Source organism: Phyllopteryx taeniolatus, chromosome 2 (assembly GCF_024500385.1).
Source record: "Phyllopteryx taeniolatus isolate TA_2022b chromosome 2, UOR_Ptae_1.2, whole genome shotgun sequence".
Lineage (NCBI taxonomy): Eukaryota > Metazoa > Chordata > Actinopteri > Syngnathiformes > Syngnathidae > Phyllopteryx > Phyllopteryx taeniolatus.
In genome coordinates, this window is record NC_084503.1 from 19509572 (window position 1) to 19526962 (window position 17391).

The window sequence follows — 17391 nt, forward strand, 5'->3', positions numbered from 1 at the left end:
CTATTTCGCCCAATTTGGCTCAACATATATCAACTCAAGGACAAGACTGTCTCCTTTAAACTTTGACTTGTTCTAGCGGAGAGTTTATACGACGTCTCAGTCTGCCGTTACCAAACGCGCGCTGACGTGTTTTGTCACCCGCTACGAAATTGTAAAATCGCATATCATGAACTAGGTTCGTTTAAAACAATCAAAGCAAATCATCATGTCATTAAAGTCGAATAAATGCTATGATTAGCTAGCTAAAAATAAAAAATAAAATAAAAAAAAGAAGAAGACTTACCAAATTCAACAATAACCTGGTCACAAGAAAGTTCCCATATTGGGTGACGAATACTGGACGTGTTAACTTGTGTCGAGTTCCTCCCAAGTTTCAAAGAATATGTTTACATTCAAAAAGAAAAAAAAATGTGTTTCAGCTCCCGAATAGGCCGCCACTTCTTTCTATGTCAACTTTCTCAGTGGAGCAAAGCTGACTCGCGCGACGTTTGGCCCTCCCGATCCGAGCATGCGCACTGAAGACACTTCCTCCCTGTGGTGACATGGGTGGGTCACGAGACAAATAAAACGTAAAATTCCTCTACTTCAACGACGACTTTTTATGAATTACCAATTTCAAACTATATTTGGTTAACACTGGCTGTATGAGGCGCTTCAAACAATTTTACACGGAAAAGATGCTTACATGAGTACTCGCGATAATCATTACACTAAGTGACCAGAGAGTGTCGCTGTGATCCACAACCCAAGCCATACACTTAAGAAACAATCCAATGCAGGGTTTTCTTTTTGTTTTACTCATTTTGTTGTACCGTTTACTACCCACTAGTTCTTTCGTAACAACAAGCTCTGCATTGACAAACATACAAATCCAGTGAGTGACACACAAATGAAGACGCAATTACAATACCGACAATTCTGTCACTTTCTCCTGATACTGAAGAAGAAGCCATCCAAACTTATCCTTTAGTTTCTAGTTCTCCTTTAATTTTTAAAACATAGTAAATGTTGTACATTGAATACATGTGCACAGTGCAATATAGAATAATACATTAGAAGTGTGAATATGTATTGGAACACCCTTGTTCATTTTTACTTTAGGAAGAAATGTAAAACCACAAGCTTATAGCTACATATCAATATTGTTTAGAAAATTGAGCAAAATTTTCAGATTAAAAAAATGTAAGGAAGCTTGATGTCATCCATCAATTTATAAAAATATGGTACAAACTGAGTCAAAGAACTGAAAAGTACATTTGACGATATCTTGTTCTAAAAATGCTAAATATCAATTTAGATTATTCCATCCATCCATTTTCTGAGCTGCTTCTCCTCACTAGGGTCGCGGGCATGCTGGAGCCTATCCCAGCTGTCATCGGGCAGGAGGCAGGGTACACCCTGAACTGGTTGCCAGCCAATCGCAGGGCACACAGAAACAAACAACCATTCGCACTCACAGTCATGCCTACGGGAAATTTAGAGTCTCCAATTAATGCATGTTTTTGGGATGTGGGAGGAAACCGGAGTGCCCGGAGAAAAGCCACGCAGGCACGGGGAGAACATGCAAACTCCACACAGGCGGGGCCGGGGATTGAACCCGGGTCCTCAGAACTGTGAGGCTGACGCTCTAACCAGTCGTCCAATGTGCCGCCGAGATTATTCCGTTTAAAAAAATAAATAAATAAAATAAAAAAAAAAAAAAATAATAAATCCTGTTATTGGCCCAGTCTGGAGTTCAACAAAATACAATAGTCTGTGCACAATACAATGTCATGGCAACATAGTTTTGGATTTTTTTTTTAATTGGGCATTCATCACAATATGGACAAGAGCTCTTACTCTACGATGTATTTTTTATTTATTTTTTTTACCCCATTTTTGACAGATAGGTCTTCATAACAACAACACAATGACCATACCACTTACCACACTTTCTGAGTTTGTCCCTCTATAAAAACAAAAACGTTATTCATCATTCGTTGAACACCTATTTGTGGGTATAGCTCTCAAAAATTCCAAACAGAGTAAAATCGTTGCACAGCATGCAGTGTTATATGTGTTCACAATTTGGAGTTGTACGTTGCCCTGTTTGTGGAGGTCATTTTGGTAAATACAAAGTCATCAGAGCCATAATCTCAGAACGGGGTGTTGTTCTTGTCAAAGTGCTCATCTTTGCTTTTAATAATCAGTCATAATTCAATTCAAAGGCACTATTTCCACACGATAGGGTGTCTATTTTGCTTGTTCTAAATAGCCATCTTCAAATGTTGGCAATTCCATGTCTGTTTCAGCTGATCCCAGACCATGTGACTTTTTATACACTTGGTATCCTGTGGAGTAAAATGCAAAAATTCAACATCATCTTTTCAATTACCTGACATTAATCCACCTAGTCAATTTAATCTTGAAGACTGAAATTGTAAAAGGTGCAATAATACTTGTACCATTGTGACCAAAGAGAGGGCTTATCTTGTAAACCTCCAAGACCACTCTCCTTGAACATAATTTCTCAGTAAAATGATTAATCCCTAACTCCTTTCTGGTCACCGATTGAAATTGCTTTGGCAATGTAACATGGAAAAATGCTGCTCAAGCCAGGAGCAGACACTCTTTTCAAGGTATATCGCTTTTCATTACACATTTTATTGTCATGAACATTGATCATTGTCCTTGGGGTCACTGCAGCTAACTGGCCTCCCATAATCTCTGCATATTTTACAATTTTATAATACAAGTACAGAGCTAACCAGCGATGGCTCTGAATTAAGGGCACTGTGTTTTTTCATTTTCCAATTAATTATTTGATATTTAATATAGTGTGTATGTATGCATAAGTAAACTACTAGCCTTATCTTTATTTTCCTGTATTTCGCTTTCCTGCTAACTCTTTGTGAGTTCCTAGTTAACTGTCGTGACTGGTCTTGACTGGCATATGCCAATTTCTTTCAGTGGCCTATGAGGCAGTAATTACTGATTCATTCCCTCTGCTTGAAGAAGAAAAAAACAGACAAACATGGGGCATGGGGGCGGCACGGCGGACGACTGGTTAGAGTGTCAGCCTCACAGTCGGAAGAGCCGTAGGGGCAGAATGGCAGCCACACTTCCGCCAGATTGTCGCAGGGCAGCTGTGGCTACACAAGTAGCTTACCACCACCAGGGTGTGACTGAGAAGAGAATGAATAATGCATGAAATTGTAAAGCGTCTTTGAGTGTCTAAAAAAGCGCTACATAAGTGTAATGCATGATTGTTAAACATACGATGGACCAGAAAAAAAATTATCTTAGCAACAGTGTTCTGGTCGATCGCAAATGCTGTGGAGGTTGTTTTTTTGTTTTTTAATTAATCACAGATACGTCTTGTCTCTGTAATTTAAGTAATTGGAAAGGGAATTGTAATAACTCATCTGATTTTTAGGAAGTAGTCTTCTTTCTGGTATGCAATTTAAACGGTTGTTTCCACACCATTTTTGTTTTAAATATAAAAATGCCTCTGGGACTCAAAACATTTTGGGAAAAAATGACTTATGGTTTAAAATGGGATGGTTAAAATGCTACCAAATAAGCCCAACTTCCACTTTGTGGAGACACCCCTTAAAAGTTTTCCTGAATTAAAATCTGTGACGGTGAAACGGTGGGTGACTGGTTAGCACGTCTGCCTCACAGTTCTGAGGACCCGGGTTCAAATCCGGCCTCCCCTGTGTGGAGTTTGCATGTTCTCCCCGTCCGTGCCTGTGAGGGTTTTGTCCGGGTACTCTGGTTTCCTCCCACATGCCAAAAACATGCATGGTTGGTGAATTGAAGACTCTAAATTGCCCGTGGGTGTGAATGTGAGTGTGAATGGTTATTTGTTTCTATCTGCCCTGCGATTGGCTGGCGACCAGTTCAGGGTGTACCCCGCCTCTCGCCCAGAGTCAGCTGGGATAGACTCCAGCACGCCTGCGACCCGAATGAGGATGAGCGGTACGGAATATGAATGAATAAAATCTGTGACTTGCTCACAGACAGATGGCAGATTTTTTTGCCATGTGTTAACTCACATCATGCTGCTAAGAAAATACGGCACTGCATCACAAACTTGGTAGTTTTCACATCTGGTTAACACTCGTAGCTTACCTCCCACAAACAGGACAGACATCACCAGCTGAAAGATGGTATAGATAATGGGGATTGCAAACATGACATCCAGTTCAGCTGGGTTGAAGGACAACTGGACAATGGTGTTACACAATTGGCTGTTCTGAAAACCAGTCTCCAAAGCAATTGTTCGGCACCTCACAGAAAAAAAAAGTATTATAACAGAACTACAGTACACACAAGCTGAGGAAGATTTTAAATGAATACTTTGTGATGGCAAGCAATTATTATTCTATTTAGCAATAAGCGGTTCAGAAAATTGATGGATGGATGGAAATAAAGCAACTATGATATATGCTTTGAGCAGGTATGGTAACATTTTTGAAACTGTTTATGCCATCAATTGTAACCTTACCTGTACCATGGTTGACCCACAAAGCGAGCCAAAAGGAAACCCATCCCAAAACCAATTAAGGGGAAGATAGTCCCGATTATCCAAAGGGAGGGGGAAATGATCCAGGAAGACTGATAAAGAATTATCCCAACCACAGAAATGATGACCATGAAACTAAAGCCTGTAATCGCCCCAACCTGAACAGAAAACACACTGTATACAGTAAATATCACGTTGGAGAAGACATAAGATCATGTGCAAATTCCTACCTTGAGGATCTTTTTAGCCAAGTGGGGCCATCTATGTTTAACATATATTCCGACAGAGACTGGGACAAGGAAGGCCGTAAGAGTGGTACCTGAGGAAATGCAAATTGTATGCCTTTTTAATTTAAATTTAAAATATGATATTACTATTAAAATGTAATTATCCGAGTTTCTGTGGGACCAAAACACAAACCTGACACAACATAAAAGAGTATATGAAATTAAGAAGATTCCTCATCTCATGAACATTTAAAAAAATCATTTTTAAAAAAGTACAGTGGAACCTCGATTTAACGGACTATGTTCGTTACAGCCGATTGTCCGTTAAATTGAAAACAAAATGATTGAATTATTGTTTTCAACTTTTTTCATAGCCTAAAACACACAATACAATTGAAAATTACTTTAAATAAATCTAAAAAAGTTTGAAAACGTTTGGAAAATGTTTAAGTTTATCCAAACTTTTCTTCTCCAGCCAGGATTTGTAGGAAGATCTGCCATTTTTAGGAGTGCAGTGAGCCAGCACACAAGCACATGGATAATTTACTTGCAATTTGCATGCATCCTGGCGCATGTACAATAGATGAGCCGTGGCTCTGTGCCAGTCCGTTACTTCCAATAGCCGTTAAATCAGGTGACGTTAAAACGAGGTTCCCCTGTATTTTGATATGTGTGCCAGTAATCAACAGTTATATATTTACCAATTATGTCATATGGGATTTGGATGGTGTCTGAAGAAGTCCAGAGGGAGGTGTATATGAACAGACATAGTGGCATCATTCCCAAGGACAGGGTGGTGGAACAGGCTGTCATAGCGATACTGAAGAGAAGAACCACAACAAGGTTATTGTGATTCTTTTTTGGCCCAGTAATCAATGCAATGAAAATGAGCTCATATGTTTACACGTCATGGAGTAAACGTAGTACATAGAGATGAGATGATCACTTATGTTGATTCAGCCAACATGCCATTAACTGATCAAGACAATTTCTTACCTTAGGTCCATGTCTCCATCGAGAAAGCTGCAGATAATATTGGAAGTGACGCCTCCAGGACAGCAACCTAGGATAACGATGGCAATGGCCTGAACAGGCAGCACATTAAAGGCAATTGATAAAGCAAAGGCGGTAAAAGGCATAATGCCAAATTGGCAGAGGAATCCAGTAACTATGCTCCAAGGTCTCTTCAGGTGCCCCCAAAGGTTTTGGACATCCACAGAGCAGCCCATGGCACACATGACAATAGCCTGCATGATGGTGAAGGTGATGTTCAGCGCTAGCAGCAGTTTTGCATTAAAGTTATTGGTTGGCACAAGGCAGTTAGCACCAGAACAGATTGTGGCCTCAGCAAGGCAGGCAGCAAGTTCTTCAGTTGTTCCCTTGAATATAGACATATTGTAAATTTGATGGCAGAAGAGAATTATCCGTGGCAATCGACTGTGAGAAACAGTTGGAGGCTTGTCCTCGGCGGCCCGTAATTTAAATCCTTATCTGTTCTTTTGGTTATCCAATAAGATCATGGTGGGTGACTGCCAAATAGTGGTGGAAAAATGAATCATTGTTACGTTTTATGGGTTCATTGTTCAAAGCATATAAAAGAATCATTTTTGATATGTGGATTGCACAAACATTCTTTTAAATGCCCTTTGGACTCTAGAGTATTCCTTCGCTACAGAATGCACATACAAGGCCCACATATATTTTTTTATGGTGTTGTTGACAAATTTAATTTAAATTCAAGTGAATTAAAGTCCAAACCAAACATGTTTAAGCAGAATTTAGCTGTTATGATGTACACAAATGGAATAAAACGCCAACAGAAGTGGAATCAGCCCCAAGTGTCAATATTTTTTGTAGTATGACATCAAGTGTTTCCCATGCACTCACTATACAGAAGAAAAATGTACGTCACTTATATTTTCAGAGATTAAAGTAGATATAAGTACAAATGTCCTCATAAATTTTGGTGACAATTGATCACAGTATTCTGACCTTAAGCGAAATGAAGCTTTTTCTATTCAGAGGAAATCGCAGAACGTCTATAAAATCCAATATATTGGGGTGCTCATTCTGATATTGTTAGAGGTGGAAGGGGGCACAAGTAGAGATGTCCACATACATATTGGTGACGATCGGTCACAGTTTTCTGACATTAAGCAGCGTAGGGCTTTTTGATGCTTACGTTAAGTGTTTTAGACTGTCCCATTCAGGGGTCTAAGTCATACCTTTGCAAAGCAACCTGGCTGTCAATAGTCTATTTAAATCTCTCTTGGTAATAATGTTTCCTTACAATGCCAAATTTTTCTGGATCTTGTTCTACCTCATCCCCAGCCTAAAACAAATTTTGATCACGTTATCCCTGTCCATTGTGTAGGTTTATCTTAGCCCCAAGCTTGAACGTTGAAAGAAGATGTGCTCAATTTGCTTACCCAGTTGTCCAGTACACAGCCAAGGCTACTTCGTGTAAAATACTTTGTGGGCACAAAGTACCGCACTTTGTCGTGTATAATACGCTCTCCAGTATAATGCACACCCCAAATTCGACCCTAAAAATCAGGAAAAGTCTTTTACTAGTGGTGGGCGGATCGATCCAAATCGATAGTATCAATACCAAGTCAGTGCCATATCGGATCAATACTAGCGTGATGAGATCGATACAGTAGTTTCTGTTTCACTCTCTGCACTGCTGCAGTTTCATCAAACAGGCGACAGCCAGACCGCTTGTGTCTCGTGATTTAGCAGCGCAAAGCAAATAGGCAAGCAAGCTGCTGGCTCGAGTCTGCCCGCCCACCAGCACACACACAACACGTATCCACAGAGATACGGCGCAGAAGAATGATGAAGAGGGATAGGAGGGCCATGTGGCTATATTTTCAGAAAATGTGCAGAACAATGGGAACTATAGAGGAATGAAGTTGATGAGCCACACAATTAAGTTATGGGAAAGATTAGTGGAGGCTAGACTCAGGGCAGATGTGAGTATTTGCGAGCAACAGTATGGTTTCATGCCTAGAAAGAGTACCACAGATGCATTTTTTCCTTGAGGGTTTTGATGGAAAAGTACAGAGAAGGTCAGAAGGAGCTACATTGTGTCTTTGTAGATCTAGAGAAAGCCTATGATAGAGTACCCAGAGAGGAACTGCGGTACTGCATGCAGAAGTCTGGAGTAGCAGAGAAGTAAAGGACATGTATGAGGGCAGCAGAAGAGTTGTGAGGTGTGCTATTGGTGTGACAGAAGAATTGAAGATGGAGGTAGGACTGCATCAGGGATCAGCCCTGAGCCCCTTCTTGTTTGCAGTGGTGATGGATAGGCTGACAGATGAGATTAGACTTAAATCCCTGTGGACCATGATGTTCGCAGATTACATTGTGATCTGCAGTTAAAGCAGAGAGCAGGTAAAGGAAAAGTTAGAAATGATGGAGGCATGCAGAGGAAAGAAGAGGAATGAAGATTAGCAGGAGTAAAACAGAATATATGTGCATGAATGAGAGGGGTGGAGGGGGAAGAGTGAGGCTACAGGGAGAAAAAATAGCGAGGGTGGAGGACTTGAACTACTTGGGGTCAACAGTCCAGAGCAATGGTGAGTGTGGTCAGGAAGTGAAGAAACAGGTCCAAGTAGATTGGAACGGGTGGAGGAAGGTGTCAGGTGTGTTATGTGGCAGAGGAGTCTCTGCTGGGATGAATGGCAAAATGTATAAAACAGTGGTGAGGCCAGCCATGATGTACGGATTAGAGACAGTGGCAGTGAAGAGACAACAGGAAGCAGAGCTGGAGGTGGCGGAAATGAAGATGCTGAGGTTCTCTCTAGAAGTGAGCATGTTGGATAAAATAAAAATGAGCTCATCAGAGGGACAGCCAAGGTTCGATGTTTTAGAGACAAAGGTAGAAAGAGCAGACTTCGATGATTTGGACACATCCAGAGGAGAGAGAGTGAGTATATTGGTAGAAGGGTGATGAGGATGGAGCCGAGGGCAGTTGGTGTTCGAAAGGAGGATGCAGGTGATAGGCTTACATGGGTAAGGATGACACGCTGTGGCGATCCCTAACCGGACATCCTAAAAGGAAGAGAAGATGATGAGGGCAGTTATATAAATAATATATATATAAATAAATAAATATAAATACGAAATCCAAATGTTAAATATATATCTAAATATAAATATTAAATCTAAATGTCAAATAACATTCTTTCTTTTACTGAATTTTTGTGTTCACCATTGACCTTGGCCATTTAATGATTTGGCTACTTATGCTTTACCTCAACCGCAGTACGACAGTTTTCCAGTTGTCTTATTTAGTTCTTTGGCCACTATGGAGATTCCACACCCTCACACCTGTGATGTGACGGCTTCGCCTGTGCTGCACACCTCCACCCAACCCTGCAGCTCCAATACGAACTTCTGAATCTGAAACAAGTGTGTGATGTTTAAAATACAGCAGCAACATAATGTGACGACCATAATGTTACATTAACACACAGGCAGTGAATCGGCTGACAGTTACACTTATTTTACTGTAAATGCAATAAAATCTATCAGCATTAAACAACAACAACAACAATACTTCCATTTAATCAGCAAAACAAATGAGTGTGTATTTAAATTGAAATAATAACAGAATTTTAATTAATCGAAATACAAAGCTTTTTCTTTTTCCTGGTCAAAAAGAAATAATAATGAGCAGTTAAGACAGTAAAAAACAATAATAAAAGATAAAATCACTAGAAAAAAGAAGAATAACTTAATCGAAACAAGAAATACAGAAATAATCCCTTTTCTTACATTCTGAGACTATATGATGTTGTTGTCCAATAATAAGGGGGCGGCGAGGATTGGTTTAGGGTGCGGTGAGGGGCCCCTCAGGAGGTTTACGTATAAGGGCCCCCCAACCCATAATTTGGTGCTATGCCCCTGCTAAACTGATTTAATTTCATTTGCATGGATTTTGAATTCTCTTTAACGTGTCGTCGTTTGAACGCTAAGTGGCAGCAAAAGCCTGATTACACAGTGTCGCCATGGAAACGGACAAGCGTCTTGAAGGGTGTTGAGGGAAAGCAAGCAGTGAGTGACGTCATGTTACGGGCGCGAGAGGGGACGTGAGGGACCCTTATGGTTACTTTAGGGACACTTAGTAAAATAGAATATTTACTTTGGCTGGGCACGTACAGCAGAAGCATGCACACGAATAAGATGAGAAACGGACCGTCACCCGGTTTATAGTTCTGTTTAGGCACAAAATGAGAGTTTCTCATCACTACGTTGGTATTTTAGAATAAACTTTATGCATCCATCCGCGTACCCCGCCTCTCACCCAGGGAAGCTGGGACTGACTCCTAGCTCACACACGACCCTGAAACAAGTGGATTTGAAAATAGATGTATGTTTTCAGTACAAAATAAACACAAGTAAAATAAATAAAATAAAATAAAATTCAGATAAAACCATCAGTATAATAAAGTTTGTGCAGCCCTGCCCGGCCTAATTTCCGACAACACCTCAACGCATCATTTGCTCCGTTCATAGACCACAGGAAGGGACACTATCAAGCGAATTAAGGCACCTTCTCTACGAGCGGACGAAACAAACCGAGAAGTTCTGGGTAAGAGTGATTTCTATATTTAAAAAAAAACATAGAATGTTGCTCGGTGTTACTTTCACTCCCTAGTTTATACGAGATGTGTGTTTTTTTTCTATCAGTTTCTAGAAAGCTCAGCCCAGATTGTACACGACAGATTCTTCTGCAGGGATGCTGCAGTGTAGCTCAACCCTTCGACAAATCGCAACACTTGAATTCCCCTTTTATTTTTCTGTATTTGAAGGAGATTGTCACGTGCCCAATTCGCCTGCAATCGTCGGATAATTGGGTACGACAAAAGTCGTCAAAATGTTTTTTTTCATGCGTTGAGTCAGGTGTAAACGCGGTAGCTGCACCTGAAGTCATCAGACGCATTGTTGTTTTCACGTTAACTATCCACTCATAAACTATTAGTGTAGTTTGTACGTGCAGTATATGATGGATTCCTATATTACAACATATAAATGCGTAAAGTTTCAAATGTCTTCTAATGTAAGTACTATTATTATTGTGTGTGTGTGTGTGTGTGTGTGCGTGCGTGCGTGCGTGCGTGCGTGCGTGCCCATTTGCTTTCCCTACACAAGCAGGTGTTCACTGCCGGACATCAGACAATTTCGAGTGACAGCAGCTTTTCCTCGCGTTTGCTGTTCTCATTCTTCAATTGGCGGATGCACTTGGAAAACCAAGCAGCGTGTATAATCCGAGGCCTGCCCATGTGTTCCTCACTGGATGACAAACTGACTGTTGTCCAAAAGAAAGGATTATGATAATAACACGCTCCAAAACCTTTATGGCTGGGGTTGTGGTTTTGGAAGAGAGGAGGACCCTGCTTGTATCTGGTTTCCATCGTCTGCCATGATGCTCACTTCGGGCCAGGCCAAGAAGTGCAACGAGAAGAAGCGCAATGAGTGTGTCATGGCTTGTGGCTGAGGCGGGACCCTCTCAGAGATTGGCTATCACCTGTTTGATGAAGCAAAGTTGATGGGAAGACATTCCCCCCTCCACACTTTTTGGATAAATGTTCATGCCTCACTGCGGCGTATCAAGTGGGACTGAAATACTTTGAGTGGGTATTTCACGTCAATCCCTGTTGTAAACTGCTATTCCGCTGTGTACCAGCGAGAATATTCGCCCATTTATGGGAAGATGGAGGCTGGAACAGATGTTTCTGCAAAACAGCACCCTAGGAGGAGACCTGTCCAGCATGGCTTGGAGGACCAGAAAAGGGTGAGTTCATGTCTTCGTCCTCTTTCATACACCTAAGTGTGGTAAAGCCACCGAAAAAAATATCAAAAATATGAATCAGTTGTTTGTTTTTGTTGATCTTTCTTGAAAAAACAAATCTGGTCTTTGTGCCAAGCAATGTAGATTTTACACTGCAAATACAGTATGGTTGTAAAGAAATAACTTTTCCAAAGAAAATGCTTGTCTGCTCGTCTAACATGAATCAGGAAGCCGAATAAGGAGAAAGCATGACAGGACAAATTCAAAGCCACGCTTTGTGGGTGTTTAGACGTCTGCCACTAAGATGGATGGAGCATCTCGTTTTCTCCCTTTCAGCTTTGCTCTGCATTTTCCACATGCCAAGGCTTTACTGCTGCTGCTGTTATTGAATGTGATACCCATTGTTTAAGGTTTAAACTTGAATTGCGTCTCCATCGAAAACAGGTTTATTTCAATTCGTCCCTTTAAATTATTGATTTGATCAGGTGTGTTTAATGACTCACCTGGGATTATGTATAACATGAATATTAATTGGTGCAACCAAAGTCCCAGCTGCTGTTTTCTATATCTGCACCTCTGTGGATATTAAGTGATACACAGAGAAACACAAGGACATGGTTTTTCTGTGTAGTGTTCTTCAGGGCTTGATATTTATGTAATCCACCCCAAACCGCTTTGTTGTTGCTATGGGAACACTAATACCATTCACAAATTGAGTTTTTGCCCTCTTGCATGCTCAGTGACTTTATCCGCAGCGACACATGTCGATTCCTTTTGAAGCCTCGGTGGCTGCCTCAACGTGTCAACATCATGAATCAGACATAGACGAGGCCAGCCACTCTCCAGTGAATTAGACTGAGCCAGTACTCACCTTCCCTCTTCACGGACATCAGCTGAACCAAGTCAATTGAAAGGCCCAATGTAGTTGTGATAGACTCTACTTTGTTGGAGTATTAGCACGGGTTTCTGTGCAGTAAGGTTTCATATCCCCTGACAATTACCTTGGCTGTGTGAGTTCAAGATCCTATATGTGATACTGGCACCAGGACACTGTAATTGGATTTTATTTCACTTTGTAGGTTTATGTTCGCATATCTCCACTGCGCCACACATTCATTTTCTTGAAGTAGCAATCATGGGTGTACATGGACAGCAGAGAACGTTCAAAATCTCCCTTGGATGGTATCAAGACTTTAGATATTTGTCCAACATTCTCACTTCATAGTCTATTAGCCTCCTAAAACCTCTTTAGATAACCTCAAGAATAGAATGTTGGAAAGTTAAAATGGGTTTCCCCTCATGACAAATGAACCATGGATTGCATATCAGTCATTTTAAATTGTTAACGTAACATTATCTGATGAGTAACAAAAGACACCATGGGCTGTATTATACTGAAATAAATCTGTTTCAATCACTCTTAAGTCAAATGAAATGTACAGCTTTTAGTACACTTTTGAATTGAAATTTAGCATGCAAAATAAAGCAAGTTTGATTGCACCCCCGACCCCCAAACCAGATACTTACATTGAATGGCATATATATATATATATATATATATATATAGGAATTATGAATATATTGATTCATCTCATCTAAGGGGGAAGAACATTTGACACAAAGTTGCTCAATCAGAATCAATGGAAATGTATTATTTCCTCTTGACATTTCTGACTGCTCATTAGGTGCAGTTTGATACGGTTGGGTGGGGTTCTTGAGGATAATGAGATGTACAGAGCATATGTGTGCTGCTGACTGCTTGGCTACAGTACATCTCATAAAATGTTATAGGAAACATGTATAGTTGTGAATAGAGAGAGTGCATTTTCTGTCGAGAACAAGGTGCGCCAGGGTTTAAAATGACTCCTCCCTTAAACTGTTGACTGAGGTGTGTGGATTGAACGTAAAACACACGTTTAGTTTTTTTCTTCCCAAAATAGACGCTGTATGATGTTAATGTTCATGGAAAAATGATCAAGATAGCAGAACAACAACCGATATTCTGCTTTCCTTACATTGTTTACTACTAAACCCATTTACCTACTCAAGACAGGATTTCATAGAAATCAAAGCAAATAGAAGTTTTTTTTCAATAACCTGAAAACCTCTTTTTCAAAATCAATCCTATTACTAACCCGTCAAAGTTCTTTTGAGAGCACTTTGTTCCAACTACACTGAATTTACTCACACACGTCTAAGCTATCAATGTTTACATCCCAGGTGTATTACAACCACATCATCATCTGATCGTCTACCATCTCTTTGACCTTTCTGATGGCCATGTCTTTGTCTTGAGCATCTCCCATTTATTCATTCATCTTTATGCTTGCACCTTGAACAGATTTGGTTTATACATTTTCAGCAAGAATTGACACGCTATTATTGAACGCCAAATTTGGACAGCTATCAGCTACAGTGTTTCTTTGGCTTGCTGCCTAGATGGAAAAAGCGTTGGAGGGGCTAACAATTTGTCATTAAGAAGGGGCTGATTGATTGTCTTGCTAGAAGGATGGCATGGCTGCTATCTGAAACTAATTGATCAAAATTGCAAATAGATAGGATGGAATGATTTGTAAGTGTTTTTAGCCTTTGTAACACTGACATGACTGGTTTGCAGTAAATATATCTGAACACACGTTAGAAAGTGTCTCATATTTGTCAATTTACCTCTCATAAAATCCAAAACAAATACTTGATGTGACAATAAGAGTTCTTGGTAATGTGTGTTAAAATCGCAATAGCATTAACATGGTTATCCCAGGAAAACAAGGGTTCCTTAAAGCACTGGCTAAGCATTTCTTGCAGAGCAGGCAGCTGCAAAGTGAGACCAGGGGATTTGTTTTGGTGAAAGACTGTTTGTCCAGTCATGCAGCACTGACAAGTGCAAGCGGCTGAGGGGTTTGGATTGGAGACGAGGGTCGGTGGGTGGAGGTGGGATCCCAGTTGGAGCGCTGAAGTTGGGGGCGGGGAGGATGCTGCACTCAGGATGCTGCTTGGCCCTCAAAAGCCATCTGGCCCTTACCCTCTCCCTGCACACTGAGGGAGGATGAAGGACAGGTGGCTTGGGCTGGTGGGATGGTTTTGACTTTGCGTATGAAGCCATAATTGGCTAACTAATTCCAAATGCTTGCCCACCCATGAGTTTCCTGGTGACCCTAATGAAACTATTTTGCCCTCAACACTTCAACTGGTATTGTCTATTGCAGCCCCAAAAAATAAGTACCGTAACCAAAAGCACTGATAGCTGATATTTTAACACAGTAAGAGTCAAAAAGTCATTTTTTAAATTTTTTTTGAAATTTGTATTGGCGCCGGTTAGCAGATCTGCCTCACAGTTCTGGAGACCGGGGTTTGAATCCCGGCCCCGCCTGTGTGGAGTTTGCATGTTCTCCGGACACTCCGGTTTCCTCCCACATACCAAAAACATGCATGGTAGGTTGATTGAAGACTCTAAATTGCCCGTAGGTGTGAATGTGAGTGTGACTGGTTGTTTGTTCCCATGTGTCCTGCGATTGGCTGGCGACCAGTTCAGGGTGTACCCCAGCTCCCGCCGGAAGATAGCTGGGATAGGCTCCAGCAGCCCGCGACCCTAGTGAGGATAAACGGTAAAGAAAATGGATGGATGGATTTTTATTGGCGCACAGCAGGGAACTTTGCTTTGCAGTGTAGGATGACAACAATAACAATCATGCCAACAGACATACAAATACAAACAATTAAAAACATGTTCATAGTTACCATCAATAAAATGGGGAAAGATAAAAGCTGTATGTCCTATTTCAAGCTGATGGAGATATTTTGTCATTACCAGTCAAAAACTTTGTGCAGATTAAGCATTTCAATTGTAGTGTGGATAAAGGAAATTTTAACTTTGCATTTGGCCCTAAAGTGCTGTTAGGAGGGCAGAAGTACGAACTCTTCTGACGGAGGGCGATCAGGGCTGGCCAAGATTCCCTCATACCCTCATAAATGTCAGTCAAAGACCATAACATTTAACACATCGTAAATAATTGAAAGGCCGTTGTGCTTTTAAAAGCATTGTATTTTTCACTACATCAACAATAGAATGGAATTTTGGGAGAGATTCTTTCTTGGTGGCCGTTTAAAATGTTTGGGATATTAACACCATGTTTCTGTGACTACTTTGGCGTGCAGTGTCACCAGAGAAATGGTGCTGAGAGCAATGCACCCAGCAGGGTGTGTGATGTTCCGGCTGTCTTGACTCAGACAACATTGTAATCTCTGTATGGAGGCCAGTCGGCATGATCTGTGTCAATCTAGTTTCAACGAGGGGCTCAACTATTGAGAAGGTGCTTCAGCTCGCTACTGTGCTGAATGGGTGTTGTTTGAGTTATGGTCATTGTATCCATGCACAAACTTTGAACCACGAAGGACAAAAATATCTTTCTAGATTTGAAGAAGAGCTTTGGTTTTGCATTTCCTTCCATCCATTTTTCATCATGCTTATCATTAAGTAAATAATGACATTATAACGAAAGCAAACATTTTTGAAGATGTAGAGAATTTTAGTGAAGAGCTGCTGGGCCCCCAATCAGATTTGCTAGAGTAATGATACTTTCACTGGTGATTATTCACTTCTTACCAGTGCTATTCATTTATATACTGCACATCGCTTTTTAATTTCAATCAGATTCAATATTTATGTGCTATCCGTGATAATATCTTCAGGTTCAAATTGTAACTGAAGATGTGTGTAGTTGTGGGATGGGAAGAAACAACAACAATGAGGCATGACAGTATCCTTTTCAAATCAGCATTTTGTTCCCTTCCATTTATTGCTGATGATGAGCAGTGCCATCTGATTTCTATAGTTGTGTGTTTAAGAGTCCCTGAATTCATTTGACTATTTTTATTTCTGCTAATCTCGAGATACTATTACTATGAAATGCTCTGTGACAAAAGTGATGTGACCCATAATGATGGCCCCACTCCCTTCCTCTCTTCAGTCCTTTTGTGGACTAGCAACACCTAACCTCTTCTACCCAGATAAGTAACCTGCATTCATAGAACACATTTCCACCAGTCTGTCTCTCATTAAGCTGTAAAAGAAGTCGTGAATCAGACAAGGATTTTTTTGTTTCAAACACCCGTCCTCATCCGAGACAGCACTGTCGCGCTTCTCTGCATCTGAATCCTCTTTCTAGTCAATGTGCCGGAAGGGAGTCAGGGTAGCGTTTTATGATAAATAGCTTCTTCAACAAACGGAGGTGTGAAGTAGCTAATTATAACTTTGTGTACCAGAGGAATTCTGTTTTTTTCCTTCCTTTTAAGGACAAAGTGTCTAACTTGATTAATGCATATGCTTTGTATGCTTGTAAACAATGAAAAAATATGCTTCATCAGGGGCGGATATAGAAAAATTTATGGGATGGCAATAAGCGGGAAGGCATTTTTGAGGTGTTGCAACATTTGACAAATGTGTATACACTGAATTTAACAGTTGTCTCAGTTGCCAAAACAAAGAAACAAATTCAGAAAAAAGAAAAAAGTTCAGGTCATCACTTTAACTTTGACAAGGCTCACCAGTGAGTGTAACATGAAGTTGGCATGCCTACCGGTATAACAGCTGAATGCGGCGATTTCCATGTTGCTCAGCAAAATGCTTCGCAGATTCATTGAGATTTAATGCGTTTTGATTCAATGCTGAGTACAGCCAAACTCAGTCATAGTAGACCGCAAAGAAGTCTTTATGAAAAACTTCGCTCACACGATGCACTGTTCACAGGTAAAACTATTTTACACAATCTGAACAACTTGTAAAAAACATCCTGGTATGGGTCCAAAAACTGAGTGAAATCCATTGGAGTGGTAGGACGCTCCTTTTCCATCTTTTTCTG

The 17391-nt window shown here is 40.6% G+C and overlaps 2 protein-coding genes across 3 annotated transcripts in view; one reads left to right on the forward strand and one right to left on the reverse strand.

The window, feature by feature from the left end:
* Window positions 1–1781: 1781 nt before the first annotated feature.
* Window positions 1782–6224, reverse strand: LOC133472921 (ileal sodium/bile acid cotransporter-like). Of its 2 annotated transcripts, XR_009786922.1 has the most exons (7): window positions 5731–6224; window positions 5436–5554; window positions 4738–4826; window positions 4490–4665; window positions 4114–4271; window positions 3014–3164; window positions 1782–2330 (listed from the first exon to the last, which is right to left on the reverse strand). XR_009786922.1 is itself a non-coding variant. In XM_061764457.1 (6 exons), the coding sequence occupies exons 1-6, from the start codon at window positions 6126–6128 to the stop codon at window positions 2233–2235; spliced, it is 1038 nt and encodes a 345-aa protein (XP_061620441.1). In that variant the 5' UTR covers window positions 6129–6222; the 3' UTR covers window positions 1782–2232. The 2 variants fall into 2 exon arrangements, 1 of the variants encoding a protein (XP_061620441.1); XM_061764457.1 differs by lacking the exon at window positions 3014–3164 and having other exon boundaries at window positions 5731–6222.
* A 4669-nt stretch (window positions 6225–10893) lies between these two features.
* The window catches only part of nav2a (neuron navigator 2a), a 205329-nt gene continuing 198831 nt past the window's right edge, over window positions 10894–17391 (forward strand). The window contains exon 1 of the mRNA XM_061764531.1: window positions 10894–11536. Within this exon, the coding sequence (XP_061620515.1) occupies window positions 11456–11536 (81 nt within the window). The 5' untranslated portion in view covers window positions 10894–11455. The remainder of the gene's footprint in view (window positions 11537–17391) is intronic.

Bases quoted from the DNA above. Each gene is read 5' to 3' on its own strand.
- LOC133472921 (XM_061764457.1), bottom strand. From the start codon at position 6,128: ATGTCTATATTCAAGGGAACAACTGAAGAACTTGCTGCCTGCCTTGCT. The intron at 4,827-5,435 runs GTAAATATATAA...GCATTTCCTCAG, and splicing joins AATCCCATATGACATAATTG to GTACCACTCTTACGGCCTTC. The intron at 4,666-4,737 runs GTAGGAATTTGC...TTTTCTGTTCAG, and splicing joins TGGCTAAAAAGATCCTCAAG to GTTGGGGCGATTACAGGCTT.